General features: G+C 52.3%; 1 protein-coding gene across 1 annotated transcript; it reads right to left on the bottom strand.

The window, feature by feature from the left end:
- Positions 1-290: 290 nt before the first annotated feature.
- LOC131206994 (uncharacterized) lies at positions 291-18383 on the bottom strand. Its single transcript, XM_058199601.1, has 9 exons — positions 18302-18383; positions 5154-5957; positions 4897-5071; positions 3734-4824; positions 2916-3640; positions 2630-2823; positions 2382-2509; positions 1286-2319; positions 291-1187 (listed from the first exon to the last, which is right to left on the bottom strand). Exons 1-9 carry the CDS (start codon positions 18381-18383, stop codon positions 291-293), a joined length of 5130 nt encoding a protein of 1709 aa, XP_058055584.1.
- Positions 18384-19046: the final 663 nt, after the last annotated feature.

Genomic DNA, 19046 nt, shown 5'->3' with positions numbered 1-19046 from the left:
GACACAGGAACGTGTATTATCGGAGATAGCGATCTGTAGGTAGGATTCGACACCGCCACACGCGTGTGTTTGGCCCGCTGATTTTACACACGGTGAGGTGCAATGTTAACAAAAACAAAAAGAGAGTGTAAAACGGCTTCCCGAACTTATAACATAAACGATTGTACCTGAGAGGCGTTTGTGTTTGTGTGTTTCCGGAAGGAAGCTTCCTTCCAGAGCGAGAATTCGATGGCTATCGACGACAAATGCTGCCATCATCCATTGGGACGGCAGCGCGCGCATTCGAGGGCTTACCCATTCGGGCCAATGATTGGCCGTCGAAAGTTCCAGCTGGAAGTGTGGTTCTGCTGATGGAGGGGTTTTGTACTGAGGCTGCTCGTGTTCAACAGTGACGACGAGTTGTCCAACTCGTCCTCTTCGTCGTCTTCGTCGTCGTCGTCGCCATCGTCGTCATCGTCATCGTCATCCGCTCCGTTTCCGACGGGCGTATCACTTTTGAGGCTGTAGCATCGTAGGCCTTCGCAAACCGAAACCTTCACACCGTCCTCACCGGTGGATGTAAACGGTCGATGGTGATCCTTTGCCAGATCACTCCCACCGTGTAGCCTCGTCGTCAGAGCCGCTGGTGTCCTGCATGCCTCTGTGCTGCCACCAACGTCTCGCTCCAACGGTGGTGGTGGTAACTCGTTCGCAATCGGTTCGGTCAACCGCGCCACCGGGCGGAAGTCGGCCCTCGTCAAAACCTGTTTCTGTTGCTGCTTCCGGTCGGTGCTGCTAGTTAAACGATTTTTTTCATCATCACAGTTCGTTGCGTATTCGTAATCGTACAATTCTAGTGTAGTGGGTGGTGGTTGGGGTGGTGCTGCAGGCGTTGCAGCCGTTTGCGGGTGTGTCAACAACTCTTCAACATAAGTGGTGCTGGTGTTACTATCTAAGGTTGCGTCTAGCAGCGGGCGCCGGCTGCTATCCAGGGGCACCGGTGACGTTGGCGGTGGCTCCGAGCGAGACGCCGACGACGAGGATGACGACGACGGCGAGGGTGTCAGAACGGCGCAGGATGATTTGGAAGAAAAGGACAAGGTCGGTGATCGCTTGTGATCATCGCCGGTGTATGCGAGGGTTCCCGTGGAGATCCGGCCAGAATCCTGGTTCGTGGAGGTACTGCTTGAGCCATTACTTACTAAATACTGTGAACCAAATGAATGCAATGCACAACGGTGGTGTGCAGCAGCCCAGTTAGAAACAACCCGCTGACAGGAGATTGGAGAGGCAGCGCCGTACTTACCTGTGGGTTAGTTGCGATACGAACGTCGGTACCGAACGTTGGTGTGTCTACCGCAACCAGGGCGGTAATGGTGGGGAATTCATTCCCCTTGGCCTCGGTAGTAGTGGAGAAGGGCAGGCCGTGCAGCCGATGATCCCGGTCGAGCAGCTCTTTGTACGTGGCGATAGGACTGTAACCATGGTTCGCCGACCGACGGGCGATCGTTACGTTTAGAGGAACTGTGGTGGTACCCGGCACCGGCTCAACGCCACTGCCGAACGCTGCAATGGGATTCTGGCGAGCCCCTCCACCAACCACACCCACTGGCGGCAGCGAGGGCGGAGCAGTCGAGTTACCGTACATTGCGCCACCGAAACCATTTGCCAGCAACACGCCACCATTCGGCTGCGGAACGCCACAGTTGCCGCTCGAGCGGATCAACGTTTGCATCTCGTGCACGTCACTGCTACAACCGGCCGCCATCATCATGCTCATCATTTGCAGTGTGGCCGTATCGGAGCTGGAGGGCTGATGATGATGAAGAGTTCGGCTACCGCCCACCGCATCGGTCGATAGACTGGTCGCTGTGGCGCTTCCTGCACCGCCGGTCCCGGAAGCTTTTTTGCACGCTTTGCGGCGTAACAGCAAGCAGCAGCAGATGGCCATTAGGCAAAAAAGAATAAACAGGGCGGCGGCGAGTACGAACTGAAGCAGCTGAAAGTGGCGACTGAGTGTCGTGCCGCCGGACGTTCCAGCTCGATCGTCACCGTCCGGATCTGGAAAGTACTGCTTCAGGTTCAGGTAGATCGGTATACCGATACCGGAGCTACTGAGGGCACGAATCGAAATGTTAATCCGCTCGTCGGACGTCACGTTCGGAAAGGTGAAGCTAGCCGTGTCGGCCGTCAGATTGGCCGTATGCTGAATGCTATCCTCGTTGACCCACTCGACAATGTAGCCGTGCAGGATGCCGTTCCGGTTTGCGGGCGGTCCCCAGGTGATCGTTATCGTACCACCCTTCCGATGGAGCTCATGGTTCGTCACCGGGCCCGGCACTGGAAGTGAACGGATTGGTATTGCGGACAGCCGGAAGAGCGAGGCCCTTTGAACAGCTTACCATCGTGTTTCGTTGTAAATTCCAAAATTTCACTTAGCGCCTCTTTCGATTCGCACGGCTTCAGAAAAGCTTTGTATAACGTAAGCGGAAGCAGATCCTTTACGTTGTAGTGGGTTGCATCCTTCGGGCTGCGAAAGCGGAAACAGACATTCATCAGTGCTCAGAGTCACAAAACGGTTTGCTTAGGCTTGGTACACATATCAATTCAAGGTCCCACTTCCCGTCAACTTTCCCACATACGGACTCACATCTTTTGGCAATCGAAGTGGCTTGAGCCACGCTGGAGCGCGTCGTGAATTGCATTTTTGTGGCACAGCTGCAGGCACCGGTTCACCAGTTTGGTCGCAATGAAACGGCTCCACGTGAACTGGACACTGCGAGCATCGACGTGGCTCGCCTGGAATCGATTAATGGCATCGGTTCTCGGTGCGGCAACATCAATCTGTAGATACAGGGTAGACAAGACAGAAAATTAATTTCATCAACGACGCCACCAACACGGCAGGCTTTCCCCCTCTCAGGACCAATCTTTACCATCTTCCACTGCACGTATCGAAGATCCTGCTCCATCGGTTCACCGTCCGGTGCGATGGACCCTAGCACCCGAACCATCACATTGCGCACGTTTGGCAACAGTATTCCCGTGACGTTGCCAGCTACCTTGAAGCGCGTTACCGTGATTCGCTGCTGCGGCCCGCCAGTGCGCAACGTTTTGTTCCGCTCCGTTTCGGTCCGCCCAACCACACCCAACGAGGCGGCCGCCAGGCCCGATCCGTTGTTGTTGCGCAACGCTTCGACCGTCTCCGGGTCCAACTCAACGGCACTGGTGGCAAGGGAGTCAAAGATTTGCTTCCGATCTTTCGACAAATCGAACGCAGGTCGATGCTCCTCGCTCTGGCGCCGACTGCGGCTACGGTGGTGATGGCTTCTCCGGCGTCTGCTGGCCTGCTGCTGCTGCTGCTGTTGCTGCTGCTGCTGTTCTTCACTTTCAGCAGCATCGTTATCGTCCCACAGCCAGTCCTGAAACTCGCCCGTCTCGGCATCGATTCGCCCGAGCAGTGGCTCCAGCTCGTCGTACGTCATGTAGTCATCGAGCGGCTCGACGGTGCCGATAATTTGGTTCGTGAAGCTGGCTGTCAAATTGGCCTGCCCATTGTTCTGGCGCAGGTGTATCGTGAAGGCAGTCGGTTGCACACCGCTGTAGCGTGGCCACCAGATGAAGATGCCGTTGTTGGGGAAAAATGTGTACAAAATGGGATCTTGACGCCGAGAGCAGGGTGGAAAGAAGAAAAACAGAACATTAAAAAAACCAAAAGCGCTGTGAACGGGCATCCGAGCGGGGTCTCACTTACATCCCTGCGACGCACACTGGACCGCGCGCGACAACCGCGACACGATGACCATCTGCTGGGGCGGCAGCCCGTCGTTCGTTTCAGTTCCGGTGATGTCGTTGAAGGTGCACGAGCGCAGAAACACACTGTAGCGGCGGAACGGTTCCACCACCTGGCCACTGATCCGCAGGCTACCGTTCGCCGTCAGCTGCGTCGGGGGGGAACTGTACCAGCCGCCCGCGCCCGACGGATCATCTTCCCTCGCCAGATAGTACATCATGTAGTCGACGGCCGTGTTCATGTGGCTGGCCAATTCGAACGTTAAGTACAGACTGGTCGTATCGACCGGGTAGCACCGGATGGCATCCGGGCGCTTTGCCTTGTGCCGGTACTTCTGTTTGTCACGGATCGTCAGGTAAGCCGAGCCCGCTATCTCGCCGGCCGCATTTTTTGCCACACACTGATACAGTCCCTCGTCCTCCGGGTCGAGCGTGTGGATGCGGAGCATCGGATAGCTGTACTGCATGATGTAGTTGTTGCGTATCTTGCGCCCGTTCTTGTACCACGTCACCACCGGACGCGGATTGCCGGCCACAGTGCAGTTCAACGCCATCGCCGCGACGACGGACGAGATGTAGGACGGGAGGTGACTCACGATCGTGGGCGCTACCAGGACCGTTACGTTGAACAATTGCCGGTGGACCCCGTCCGGTGTCTGGCAGCTAAAGACGCCCTCGTGGCGCTCCACAGACACGTTCACGAACGTTACCTGGTGAGTAAAGTTTTCCAGCACAATCGGAATCTGGCTTTGGTGTGGCAAAAACGTCCACTGAGGCTTGCAGCCTTCGTAGCAGGTACAGTGCAATCGCAGCGTATCTCCGGCCATCACAGCCTGGACCGGCTCTTGGAGGGGAGGCAACAAACGTTGCACCACAGACTCCCCTTGCCCGGAAGCAGCGGTGTCGATCGCGGTGCCCATCACCAACAAGTTTACGCTCGAGCTGCGAACGTTCTTGGCGACGTAGTTGTTGGTTGCGTTGCACCTGTACCTTCCGCTGTCGCCTAACTGGAGGTCACTGATAAGCAGACTACCGTTTTGCAGTACAAAATATCTAAAAAAAAGGGACAAACGTGTTATTGACCACATGTAGTCGCGCGAGGCGAGGTCAGTCCGTGTCCTGTACCTGTTTTCCTTCGTCCCGCCAGGATTGCCGTACAGTGGGAGGACGCTTTTGTTCAGCGACCAAGTGATGTTGGCGGCCGGGTAGCTCTGGAACGGGCACGGCAGAACGATCGCAACGGCCGGCCGACTGGTGATGGTGTTGTTCGGAAAGACGATCCGATTGTCTCGCTCCAAGTCTGCAACAAGTCGGTAAATTGCAGTTTTATAGGCAGTCCCCTACACACGGTTCAACACCCAACGCGCGCGCGTAACACTTACAGGCTATCGAGACCACAGTCTCGGTGGAAAGGATCGTACCCTGCCTGGGATGGCGCCCGTAGCGCGATGCCAGGCTCGCCTTGCACCGGTACACGCCGGCTACGATGTTTCCGTTCTGCCGGGTGTACGACGGGATGCGCAACGTACCATTCTCGTACAGCCAAAACCCTTTGTGCGTCTGGCCCGGGTGTTCGTTCTGGAAGGTGGTGGTCAGAAACTCGAGATCGTTCCGGTACCAGACGTACTCGAAGCTGCTAGCTCCGTAGTAGCCGGCTCCCGGTGATCGAGCGCCCGAAAAGCCTCGGCTTGGCGCACGCACGTATCGCTTTCGCCGGTACCGCCGCTGCTGCCGCCGTTCCTCCACGTCCTGCTGCTCGTCAGCGTAGTCGATAGGACTTTTCTCCGACAGCGGTTCATCAGCGGGATGATAGTCGCGCGGCTGTGGCCGACGCCGACGCTCATCGTTGGGGACCAGCTCGTTGTGGTTGAGCAGTGGGGCGGTGTGGGGCAAAAAATCTCCCTCATCGTCCTCCTCCTCGTCGTCTTCCGCACCACCGAAATCGTCATCGTAGCCCCCGTCCTCGCCGTCCTCCTCGTCGTCCTCGTCCGTGTGCTCGTTCGGATACTCGTCGCCGTAGCTGCTGCTGCTGTTCGGTATGCCATCCGACGCACCCAGATCCAGTTCCGCTTGGCACGGCAGATAAACGGGCGAGCTCCGCGAACCCGTCGTCACCATCACGTGCGCCGGCGGAGCGGCTATCAGCCGCAACCGCTCCGGTCCTTCCTCGTTGACAAATGCGAGCACTACGGAGGAACGCAGAGAGAGAGTTGAAGGATTATTTTCGGTGAATGAACCTTGAAGGAAAATGTATTCACATGTTTTCGTGGATGAAAGTTGAGTTTACAGCGAAGGATATTGTATAGTCTTCAAATACTATTCTTGTTTTCTATTTATCTTGGCTCAATGTTGATGTAAGTCGATTCCGTTTTTCGCGTGTTTTCTGCGATAACAGTTAAACATTCTGATACGTCAAAATCCACGCATTCAAGCTTCATCGAACATCGCTTTCCCCGCAACCAAAGCACTCATTGCCACCGTCTACCGCAAATGAAACTAAGGATGGGTCGCAATCCGGGTCCGGATGGCAGTGAGGACGATAACAGATAGCACGTTGAAACATTTGTGATTGAGTCCCGAACAGTGCAAACATGATGACGACACGTAATGTAAGCTTGTTAATTTAAATTAGCTTTTCAAGCAATGTCTATTGCTACTAATTTTGTTTTTTGCCATTACTACCTAATGAATGGGCCAAAAAAGTCGACATTTCAAACTCCGTCTTCTGTTCCGTGGTCTAATGTACTTTATTTATTACAGTAACGAAGTGAACGGTAGCTTCCAGAGCTTCCAACAATTGATCGTTGGGAACAAAGTGGTATTGTAATAATTGCTACAAAAACATATTCGCAAGGCCAACATGTTTGCGCTTCACAATTGTCGCGAGTTGACGTGAAAAAACGATCACTAGATTCAGAGACTGTTTGAGGTTTAAGTGTTTTAGTCTGGCCTTAAGTTTATGGCGGTGTGTCAGGGAAGCAGTCGACCACGGTGGATCCCTGCCAGGACAACACAACGATACAGCTTCGCGTAACAAAGAGGCCCAAATGTGCAGAAAAATGTTAACATTGACATCACAGTCAGTAGAGCACAGAACAGAGATGCTAAAGTCAAAGGACAGATGCCAAAGGACAAACTCTGAAGGGACATCCCTCTGAAAATTGTAGCAAAATTGAACGGAGCCAGACCCAACATTATCGCTGGGAGGTAATGCATCGTCAAAACTCACATCAATGTCAAGCAAAGGATGACCAGCTGTGCTTCGGTGATCTTCATTCGAAACGGTTATTCAAGGCGTGAACACGAACCAATGTGCAGTGGAACTGGACATAAAATTCGATAGGGTATTCAAGAGTGCCCTATGCTGATGATAGCGGCACTAAATCTTAAAGGTACTGAGCATCCTTTATTATTATTAGAAAGGACATAGGTGTATTAAGCACCAACTTAAAGTTAGGCACTCTCGGTTCATGCACTGTCAGGACTCAAACTGACTTCTTTCGCATAGTAACCGGTGCAGCGTAAATTGTGAGAGTAGAAATAGATCAGATTCATGCTGTTTCCACGACAACGGACAGGATGATTAACTTTGTGCCGTCTGACTCACTTTCTGTGTGGTTGGCAGAGATTTTAATCCGAGCTTTAAAAGGAAAGTTTAATAGTTTACGTTGAATAGTGTGTTTGTATCCAATTCTTGTTTTGTGTTTGTTTAATTCGTCTGTCCATTAATTTACTGATCACATTGGGCATGTTTCATCTCGCGCTCCGATCGCGGTGACGCGGGGTAAGTACTGTCGCGGTCGTACTGGCTAAATATAAACTATTGTTTATTAACACGTCTGCGTACACACGGACACCGGTGTTCCCGGTGTCGACAGACAAATGTGTACACAATAAACAGTAAACCTCTCTCTCTCTCTCTCTCTCTAGCCCGGCCTCATTCTGCTTCCGGCCTTGGCAGCTTTCACTGTCTGGCCGAGCGGTGATCTGTGCCGCTTGGAACTACTTTTTTCTGTCTTTATCAGTCACTACTTTTCGAGGAGTCTCGAGGAGCCCCCGAAGAGGCTCGTCCCGACGCGGCTTGACGCAACACCCCGCACAACCAACAACAACAACGCGTCACCGCCGCCGCCGTCGTCGTTGTTTTTGTTTTGACCGAAAGAGAGTGTGAGAGAAAGACAGTAAGCGAGCGAATGAGTGAGTGAGCAAGGGTGGCTCATAAATGCACCGCACGCGCTGCAGCAGCGCGCACATATGTGTACGCGGCGGCACGGCGGCGTGCAGTCCTGACCCACCTCAACAACCTTCGTCGGCCGATTGTTGTTGCCCGACAGAGAGACAGAGAGAGAGAGAGAGAGAGAGAGAGTGATGATGCTGGCTGGCCGCTGCGCGTGTGCATTCGCAAGTCTCGCGCGTTGCATGTCGCTGTTGTTGCTTCAGCGCGCAAGCGGCGAGTGCGCACACATGTGCAACGCTCGAAGCCATTCACTATTTGCAAATGCGTGTGTTGCGTGCGTGCGTGATCACGAGGCCCCACGAGAGCCTCTTTTTGCGTGAGTTCGAAAAATGCGCGCACATGCACATGTCGGTTTATTTATTTAGATTTTGTGCAGCCGACATAATGGACAAGACAAGAAGAAAAGGGATTCGAAGGAAAACACCGAAGGAACTGAATATGCAATCGAACTTATCATCGGCTATCCGCCTATCGGTGCACCGGCACGCGCGCGCTCGTCGATCGTGGCGGGGAGAATAAATCATAAAATCGAGCACGGGTCTGTGGTCCAAAGCCGGCGGCCAAGGGTATCTTTCGGTAAGGCGCGGCGCCTCCTTCCGGCCGGCCACAGTGATTTATACGAAAAAGAAACGGATCAAGAGAAAATGAATCATTTACGTCATCAAACTCAATTTCTGGCTGGCGCTGCCGAGCGATCATCCATTCCGTGTGCCAGTGAGTGGGCCCGACCGGCCCGTGAAAACGCTTTTCTTGGGGGCACCACCCCGCCAGCAACACCATTCGGTTCGATTCGCGTGGGGGTTGATGAGTTGTACGGTGTTGTGTGGGTGCTTGGCGTGGGAGATTCGCCCTTCCTTCACAGTGTTCGGCGCTTTCGATAGCGCGTTGTTGCGACCACCGTGCTAACAACAACAGGGCCGGGCTCGATTCGGCCGACTCGTCGACCAACCCCGCATGGCCCCCCTCCACGGAGTATGATCGATGTTCGATCGTTGTTGGAAATAAATCAGCCGGCTGGCTGGCCGCCGACCCGGCCCCGACAATCCGACTAGACACGGTCAACAAAACAAACAACCGCCGGCGGACCGGGGCGGACACACCGTCCCATCTAGCATTTGGCCACCGGTCACTGGCTGTTGCGTAGTAGTTGGCCGCCCCTGACCAGGCGCGCACATAATATGTTCCGCCCTGTCGCGGTTAGGATTTTCTTTTGTTTTACGGGAAGTTACATGATTTGTTTTCGCTTGCCGGCGCAGTAATTATGACTGCCTCGTTTTGGCCGCTTTCCACCGCCGGCGTAGAGTTTATTTGTTTCTGCTACACATAGCTGCAAAGGAAACTAACCACCCCACGCAGTAGTACTATGTTGATGGATGTGCGTAAATGTTGATTGACAACCGACATCAACGGACCCCAAGTCGCTACCGAAAGCAAACAAAGGAAAACGTTGAACGCAGGTGGCGGCGGAAAAAAAGGAAAACGCGATCGCAAATGTATCAATCGCCGCGCGGATCGGATGTGCGCGGACGGACGGACAGGACAGGGTAAATAAACAAGACATCACACGCCGGACCGCGCGCAAGATGATTGAGCTGTAGAAATCCACATCAACAGCTAGCAGGCGGCAGGAGCCGATTTTCCCCGGGAAATAGGATAGCGACCTTAGGAAAACCTTTGAGAGGGGGACCCGGACAAGGAGGAGCATTGTGATCGCAAACGCGGAACGAGGTTTAATTTAAATTCCACTCCAACGCATTGGATCGCATGATCTGTAACAGTCGTTTTATTTCAGTTCTTTTCGATTATTGGGACAATATGCTAACGGAATGCAAAATTTGCTGTTATTCGCGAAATTCCCATAACGGTTATCCCGGGCCGGTGCCCGAGCCATAACGGTGTCCCTTCATAAGTCGGCCACCTTGTTACTATCGGTTGTCCGGGAACAGCTCAAACTATGCCACCCCGATCGGTCTCCGTGCCAAAATATTAGGTAGTCTAAAAAGGAAGTCCATTATTTTCTCGCTAGATGCCTGTAGTGATCGATATCTCGTGAAGTATCAGTTCGCTTCCGTGTGGCTAAACACTAAATTCAGATCTCTACTGTCAACAACTGCACCGTACGAAAACAGCGATAGACTAAAAACGGCCAGAATCGCCTATCCAGAGATAGCCACCCAACAAGTGTCGCTCTAATTTCATCAACCTTAATCAGCAATTTTGAGCATGAAGGTGACTTATATAAAATCTAGCATCGAAAGACACCACAAAATCAACAGTTCCTGGCATATGAGGCGTAAAATATGCAGATGAAACCGAAAACAAGTCGTAGTCGTAGTGCCGCCCCGTAACAGGAACCGCGTAAGACACGATTGATAGTGTAATCCATAGTAATGAGATGTACATGAGACTGGAGTGCCAGACAATCTGCCTTTAAAACTAGCCAAATCAAGGCCAACGCCGAATTGCGATACACGCTCTCTGGCTGTGTCTATCAGGCGCCGGCGCAACTCTCTGTCTAGGTAAGCAAGGTCCACCTTTTCGGCAGGTCGTCTAACGTCCACCCCAGCGTGATCGGATCGTTTGACGATCCACAGCCACCAGGTGGAGAGATCGGGCGAATGAATTATGGAAACCAGAGCGATCGCCAGTGCCAGCCGTTGATAAGCCGTGCCGCATTTTTGGGACGCGCTATATTTTCGGCGGGGCCGAAAAATATGCAAACAAAATTCGGAGCATTTAAATGAGCGACGGAACGAGAGTGGTGGTTGATGTTGGCCATCTCCATTAGCAGCGGTCGGTCGATTTTCACCACCTGGATTGGCCCAACTGTTTTTCGGTTGCTGCTGCTGCTAATCGAATTTGCAAGATACGGAACACGTATTTGGTTCTCCATTATGTTCGAGTCGCTCCGATGAGTTGTTATGCGCACCGGGGGCCACGTTTGACATTTTGTTTGTCCTGTTGGCCGCGCATCAAAGATCCTGGGGTCGATCAGAAAAAATGCGATCTCTCACACCGGAAAGTGGCTTCGACTCTCGGCGTCGTTCTTCTGCGTATAGGGCGTAGGCGAGCTAGTTCTTAGGGTTGTTTAGGGCCTTGATGTTCGACCACCAACACCGATTGTAAACCCGTTTTGGCATCCTGATATAGAAAGGTCAAATTGTGTCCGAAACGTCGGGTTCCGAACGCAAATTGAATTTCCTAGATCAATCCCTTACACCAACACCAACAGGAGCCAGCGTGTGGCAAAGGCAGCATTTGAACAAAGTTTGGCATCCATCTATCTGTTCGTCCGTCCGTTTCGAATCCCACATTCCATCGACTGATCTCTCTCCCTTTCTCTGCACGATTTTGATCTCTGATCTCCTCTGATCTCCTGTTGCTCAATGTGGAAGGATGGATCCCGCCCCGTCAGGGCGGGTGCCCGAGGTCCGCGCGGGTTGAGTGGTTTTTTAATGGCTCAGCGTCCAGCGGAATGAACCGGACAGATGGCGGGTGGAAAAGCGAAACACCAGCCACATGATGGCTAGATGGGGCGACGTGGACTTGGCCGGGAAATACCCACAACAGAGGGAGTAAAAGAGCAATCGAGCGAATAAGAGCCCGGGGAACGGGTTGTGGCGATCGACTGGGCGCAGGAGCTAGACACACACGCTTCTGGAGCCAAATAATGTTAGCGGAAAGATGGGAAGCACCCAACGCGTAATGGCTGAGGCGGAGGACTCCGCCTGCCGGGCCAGGATTGCGCGATGGCCGCACGCATAATTAATTGTGCGCGCTGCTGGCCGGTAGCAGAGCCCCGCAAACACTACCCCACCGCGTTCGCTCGTTGTTAAAATGTATCATTAACACCGTTGTTGCGTAGCCCCCAGACCGGGGAGATCGGCGGCCAAAGCAGCGGATGAAATATGCGTACGGCATCCGGAGCTGGAGAAGAAGCGCGAATGACGATGGAAGCGAAACCGGGAAGAAGTCCGAGCGATCGAGCAACGAACCACGGCGATCTTCTTCGAGCCAGAGTGAGAGGCCAAGAAAAGACTTCGACGATGGTGGCGACGACGAACGTCCACCGCGTGTGCGCCAATCTGCGAGGAGCGCCTGCGTGAGACTGCCACGCACAGGAAGCGTGTGGTGAATTAGGGAAACAGAAAAACGCTCTCCAAAAACCACCAATTTGCGGCCGCCGGCCCACAAAAAGTGCGTGCGAATCTAACACGGCGCGAGTGGCCGAAGGTTTATTGAACCGTGAGACTAGAGTCTAGGCGAGACCACCAAAAAGAGCTGCTACGCACTTTCCTATTCTCGCAGCTTTCTAAGGCTTTCCTGTGGCTAACGCACAACACCATTGCGTGGTGGGCCCGTCATCGAAATTCGCCTCCCAAATATCCGGAGCCTCAGTTAGCGGGTCCGGGCTGGGCTGCGCTGTGCGGTGGCGTCATGCATGACCGGTTTCGATAATAAAAAAAATTAAAATTAATTATTTAAAGACAAGAAAATGCGCTCGCCACACAACCGGAACCGGTGGACCCGTTAGACGCAGACAGCCAGACAGACAGACAGACATCGTGTTTTGCCAACATTGCGGCCATAAGTCTAGGCCGGCTGCGCAACACCTAAGCGGCGAGCCAGTTCTTCATGCCTTGGCCATGATAAGAAGGTCGTGCACGGTAAAGTCACTTCACAACTCGTGCTGTTTGTTACTAGAGATACGTGAAACCATAATTTAACAGATAACCATACCATGTTCATTTGTACAAGACAAATGGCCGATAGTTCCTCACCGTTTGAAACCGCCACCGGAAAGGTTAAGGCCTAGGGGTTATTTTCGCTTGTGCATCCGGGCGGCCTAAGAAGACTTTGCGGGGTGGTTTGTCGTCAGCCCGTCTCATGACATGTCCAGCCCACCGAAGCCTGGCAAGGGGTACAAGATATGTCTTTTACAAGACAATACATTTAATACATTTGAAAGATACGTTCTTTCTCTTTCTAACGCAGCCAATTTTATGAAATCGGATGACAGAGTAAAAAGTCATGTGCGTTACGTGTTATAGCCGCTTGAATGATCCTTTCATGATCAACTTGAGCTTAGAAAAACAGTAACATGGCGCTGGATCAGGCGAATACGGAGGGTTGTTGTCCTTTTTCGCGGCTGAAATCATGTCTTTCAGCAATGAGTTCACGAACTTTTTCTACCAATTCTGAATGATTTTGGTCTTGTGGACGCCCAGACGTTTCATCGTCTTCCAGTCCGTCACGATTCTCCTGAGCTCGATTATGCCACACAAAAACTCTTGTTCTACTCACTACTCATCAGCATTAAATTTTTGTAATAAATTGTAGGTCCCAGTACATGTTTTCGCAACTTTAAAACAAATTTTAATATTGGCTCTTTGTTTGGGTCTCGGACGCGACCAAGAGGGTTTGCGTCAGTTTGGGACAGAGTCCATGTCACAGATCCGTATGTAAGTGCCACGACTGTAAAGGACTATTATATTAGAACTGTGTTTTCCATCGCTTGTGGTCACGTAGAGAAACCTCTAGGCAAGGCACAGTTTTACTATGACCTATTTTCAACTTTTATTGTAATTTAATCCCATGTAGCGAAGGTATTTATTTTCTCCGCTCGTATCGAGAGAATATCAGACACATACACCATCCGAAATCAGGCGATTAGAAAGCATCCCAACTAGGAGCAGCAGCAATCAGCGAGAGGCCAGAACTAGACGGTGTGTAGTGGGATAAAATCCCTCACTAAACTGGACTAGAAAGGAGTTCGGCCGACGTTGGTGTGCGTGCCATCGTTGGTTAGCCAACCTTCTAAATCGCGACGACGGTTTAACGGGTTGAGATGATGGGCCCGCGCGCGTTTGGAGCGTTTCTACCTGCGCGTGTCAGTTACCTGTTTGGCACTGGGTATCCCTTCTTGCTTCTTTTATTTCGGTCAAGAAATTCAAGCATCAGAATCAGGAGCGCAAGATAAACTCGCACAAAAATCACGCGCAAGCACACAGAGACACCGGCCGGCGCGCACCAACAGAGCCCGACCAACCCTCCAGTACTTCTCCCGTGGCCCGGTAATGGTATGGTACAACGACCAAAAAGCTGAATGACAATAGCCAAAAATTATTTGCGCACCGCAAAAAATCGAAGCAAATGAAGGCTCTAGGGGCCCCCTTTGGGCTCGGAGCCCGCGGAGTACCGAAACTACCGAAAAACTGGATTGCAGACGAGAAGAACACAAACACAGGAGAAGGAGCCGACCACGGAAGAAAACATTTGGGAAGATTACCCCGGGGGCCGGAGCCAGACGCAAACGCAGATCTGCCAGTCGCGCGCTAGCATCAAATAATGCCTGTTTAACCCCTTTTTGTCTAATTTTCGACAACCAGTTCCTTTGGCCGCACTCCTTCCGGTCTAGAGAGCATGCTGCCCCGCGCAGCCCAAACCCGACCGGTGGTCATTGTGCGCGCTGTGTGTTGTACCGTGTGTCCTTTCCTTACCAGCCTCGCACTCTTCATTCTTTAGAGCTAGCCGCGGGGTTATTCGCGATTTTATTTCGCTTTTCCCCCGGTTTTTCGGCTTTCGGTATCACGTCGAGAGCGTCACACTTCATCGAACAAAGTTCGGGCCCAAGTTCTTCTGGGCCCATCCAAATCTGTCCGACCTTCTCTGATGTCTCTTCTAGCTGTTTCTTGAGAGGAACATACAGAAGCCTCTGGTGTCTCTGCCTTCATCATGTGTGTGCGTGCGGTACCACACAGCTTCAGACGCTGGCTATGGACCATACGCTTGGACATTAATTATTTTGGTCATTCGTCCAACGAAGTGATGCTCTCAAGCATTGCAGACCTGCGACGGAGGTCGAACTACACATAACACTCGACAAACGTGTTAGCAAAGGCACCGTTACGATTAAGGACGGTTTGAAGTAAGACACTCCTACGCTAAGCGAAGGCTTAAAACTTATACATTGTTGGATGTTGGATTTAGAGAAACGGCGCCCACAATGCCGCCTTCGGCTCATACAGACGGGCGTGCAGCTATCGCAGCATCCGGAGGATACACGGTGCGGCGTCCTACGCAAACAGCACGAATGATCGAACGATCGTGACTTCTTCGATCGACTTCTCGACTACATATACACCCAACCAAGGGCCGTGCAACACAACAGACCGCGGCTTCATTCAAAAAAATGCGGCCACAAGCGCAGCGATCGAGGTTCTCTCCTTCAAGCAGCATCAGCGCCTCTCGTTGATCCGTCTCGAGCGTTCCACCGCCCCCCGCCCTTCCATGCCGCGAGGGAGTGTCTTCGTTAGGGCGGCGGCGGCGTGGGCCGGAACCTCGCCTGCCCAGGTGGTGCTTTCCTACCCAGGATCTATCACCTTTATTTGTTGATTGCCTTGGTCTTGTGTCTCTCTTTGTGTGCGACAGTTACACATGGTTTCTAGGGTACCACAGTGCGGGGTCTCGTGCCATAGGGGAAAACCCAAATGCATCGCATTGCATAAGCATGCGTCAGCGATCGGGATGTAAACCCCGCACAGTTCCAAATCCAAATCCTTCCGTAGCCAACCACCAGAGATTTGTGATCGGTGCCAGAGTGTGCTTCAAACTCCTCCAAACTGTATAACCCGGGCGCCACACTATGAGAAACTTGGATAAAATGTATGGCAGGCCAAGAAACTATGAATCTTTTGCTAGAGTTCCGTGAGTGACTTTGAGTTGCTTTTGAGCGCCTTTTGTTTACGGGATATTTTCTCGTTTCGGGGGTATTTTTTTCAATTTGACAGTTTACGGCAAATTACGGCAAATTTTTATTGCTTTCCAAAAATATGGCTAGTTTTTCGACAGTGGATCAAATTTTGACAAAAATGGCCATTGAAGGAGAAGGAAAGGAAACTGAAAAATCAAAGCATAAACACACGAACTGTCATTTCACTCACTGGAGCTCACGGAATATCTCGCGCAAAAACTTCAAGTGTGAATGCTAGCTTATCAAAAAACCTGTAGAGAAAACTCATAGTGTGGTCGAGGCGTAAGAAGGTAATTGGATTCTCGCTGGTCGGTCCACCAACATTATCGGCCGACGGAGAAGCATTAGGCGGGGGCAGACAGATTGGTCCAACAGCCGTGCGCGTAGGCACTCGCTACGCTGCGTAGGTCCGCGCTAGTGGCCGTGTGGCGCCACAAACGCCTTCCACGTTCGATTTGACGTGGGCTGCGGGCTCCGCAGGTGGACCGGAGCGCCACGCCATGAAAACTGACCAGCACAGCGCGCGAAGAAAGTGGTTATCGCGTAGGGGTACGGACAGTGGGCGGAAAAGGATTTCCTATCCCAAAACGGCCGTCGCGAACCAGGCATTCCGGGATTATTAAAAACCCGTCCGTGGTTTGACATAGCGTTGGCTGAACTGACTTTCCGCTCTTTACGTGAGCCCTTTCGCCGATGCCCCCTATGGGTGGTACAACCTACGCAGTGTACCAACCTGGCCCGTGTAAGATAAGCTGAGAGGCAGAAACGGAACCAAATGTTCGGGCCGGCGTGCATGGGTGGGCATTTCGACATGCGACCCACTGGCGCACCGGCTATTGGAAGGGCTTCATGAGTGGCACCAGCTAGTTCTGTGTGTGGGTTTCCTAAAACGAAGATGAAAGAGCGGCCGGTGAATGGTTTTAAAAATGCACTATGCTCCTGAAACCACCCCGGGTTCACAGGGAACAATATTTGATTCAATATTCTTTAGTCGTAATTTGTTCCGTATGCTGGAAAATAATCCGTATCCTATTCGTTTCATATTTTATCGTTTGACAGCTTTCGCCTATGAGCCGGTTAAACAGGGTTGCTTAAATCGAATGATGCCAAACAACATTTTCGCACAACATACTTCAACCGAAGCAGTATCTGACAGTTGGTTGGGTTTCGGTTTTAAGTGCATTCTTTTAGCAGTATGTCTAGTAACCTTTGACACATCGTTTTCGACTCACCATTGCCGAAGCAAGTAACGAGTTTCAATATCCAACGCAGGAAATTGCGTCAAGATTCAGTGAAACTGATGCGTGCGTTTCAAACATGTTTCTAGCACGACTCAACCGTCGTCATCCACCGGCGAAACACGGTCTTTCGAAGCATCCACGGACAACCGGATGACCAGATTCCTGCTTCCCGTTCCCGAACCACAACAGTAAACAAACTTCTCTCCTGTGTTGTTGCCCGGTATATGCTGGACCCTTTCTCATGATTGGTCATGTTCTCTCTCTCAATGTCCAACAAGAGAGAGAGTGATGTTGGAGCGCGCGCTGTACGCCCGCTGGACTGGCCCACCCGGTTGCGGGTGCGTTGCTTCGGTGGTATGCGTGATGATGCGATCCATATGACGGAATACACGCAATTTAGCACCGCAAGACGAGTCTCGGGCCATCGATGGGAACCGAAAAGAAAAGAACGATGACCAAACAGCACGTCAATACGGATACGATTCCGATTCCGGTAACACGATCGATTCCTGTGCTGTGCTTCCGTCGGCCGGCCAAGAATGGCCTCTGATGGCGTGCGACACACACTCGATACTTTCTTCGGAGGGGGTGTTTCCTGCTTTCGCTCATCGCCCAAATGTTGTTGACCGTTCTCTGGAAGTAGCCCACACGGGGCGGCGGGGGTGTGATCCAGAATCACACACACACACCCACCTCACGCCGGGGTAGAATTTGACGCTCTTTGCGTGCCGGTGTATGCGTGCCCCGAATGGTTTTGTTCTCTGCGGGCGCGCCATTTTGATTGTTTTGACACAATTGTGCGTCAGAGCGGTGAGTGAAGACACTCCCCAGCGCAAGAGCGAGAGAAAGATTCCATCGATAGGGTGGGGGCCACCCAAAGAGAGACAGAGAGACTCGGGGGACCCTGTTTGAGTAAACGTCCCTCCCGGCGCCTGTGCCAGAATGGAATGTGTTGGCCACACACCGGGTGTTGTGTGTTGCCGGGGCCTGTGCCACTGTGAAACGGATTGCGGTTCAATAGCAGCAAACGGCCACGCGCGCAGTGGGAATGGTCAGGACATGTGCATCATGGAGAGCAGCAGAGCACGCAGAGTACCGCTTTGAATCAAGGCTGGATATTCTTGCTGGTTGGCTTTGTTGCCTGCTGCGGAAATGTCCTTGGGGCAAAACATAGCAGCCCCACCGCAGCAGGCTGCTGCGTTAAGTAACAACATTATGCAACATTACTTAGTTGGGCAAACTAAAACGGAAAACGGTGGCGAAAAGTTTCCAAAATAAGCAGCGGCCGACAACACTCACCTGAAGATTCGGATGTGAATCCATTCAGCAGCAGTAATCCTATTGTAAACACAATGCTAAGTCGAAATGAGAGCAGCGCCATAAAAAATCCTTCACCATTTGGCGGGGGTTGGCAGAGTGTGTAAGACTCGCGAAAAGTGGATCCGGAAAACAGACCGTGATCGTAGCGAATCGTTCTGGTTGCACTCACGGGGACACGGACACAACGTTTCTTCTCTCGCTCCGTTCACCTCGTATCCGGGTTGCCGCCGGGCATCCGGCAGACTGCCCGTTGTTTGTTTGATAGTAGCCAAAAACCGGAGCGCACTACTACCGTTTGTGTTTTGCTGTTGCACTCACGCGGCCCGCCAACAATAGAACTCACGGCGATGATCGTGACTGACGTTTCGGTGTGTGCCACTTTGGCGTAGTTTGTCAAAACACACATCGCACGGTCCGGGTCCGCTTGGCCTGGCCTGTGGTGTTGTGACGCTCGCTTCGTTTTACGGCCGCCTACGCACGATTACGCGCTTTTCATCGACGAAGCAATATTTTTGGGTCGATGACGATTGCGCACACACCACTACGCACGGAAGACGCACACACAAATGCCAGGTTTGTATCACATCCCGTTCGTTCGCGCCGTATACATTCACAATCTTACTACGCACAATGCAATACTAGAAACCGCACCTCAGTAGGCGCCATCGTAATACCGTTTGGAGATCAAATTCTTTGGCCGATGGCGCTCCTGCTGGAAACTTTC

The sequence above is a fragment of the Anopheles bellator genome, chromosome 2 (genome assembly GCF_943735745.2).
Source record: "Anopheles bellator chromosome 2, idAnoBellAS_SP24_06.2, whole genome shotgun sequence".
NCBI classification, from domain to species: domain Eukaryota; kingdom Metazoa; phylum Arthropoda; class Insecta; order Diptera; family Culicidae; genus Anopheles; species Anopheles bellator.
The sequence above is the reverse complement of the archived record's forward strand: the minus strand, read 5'-3'. Positions and strand labels throughout refer to the sequence as shown.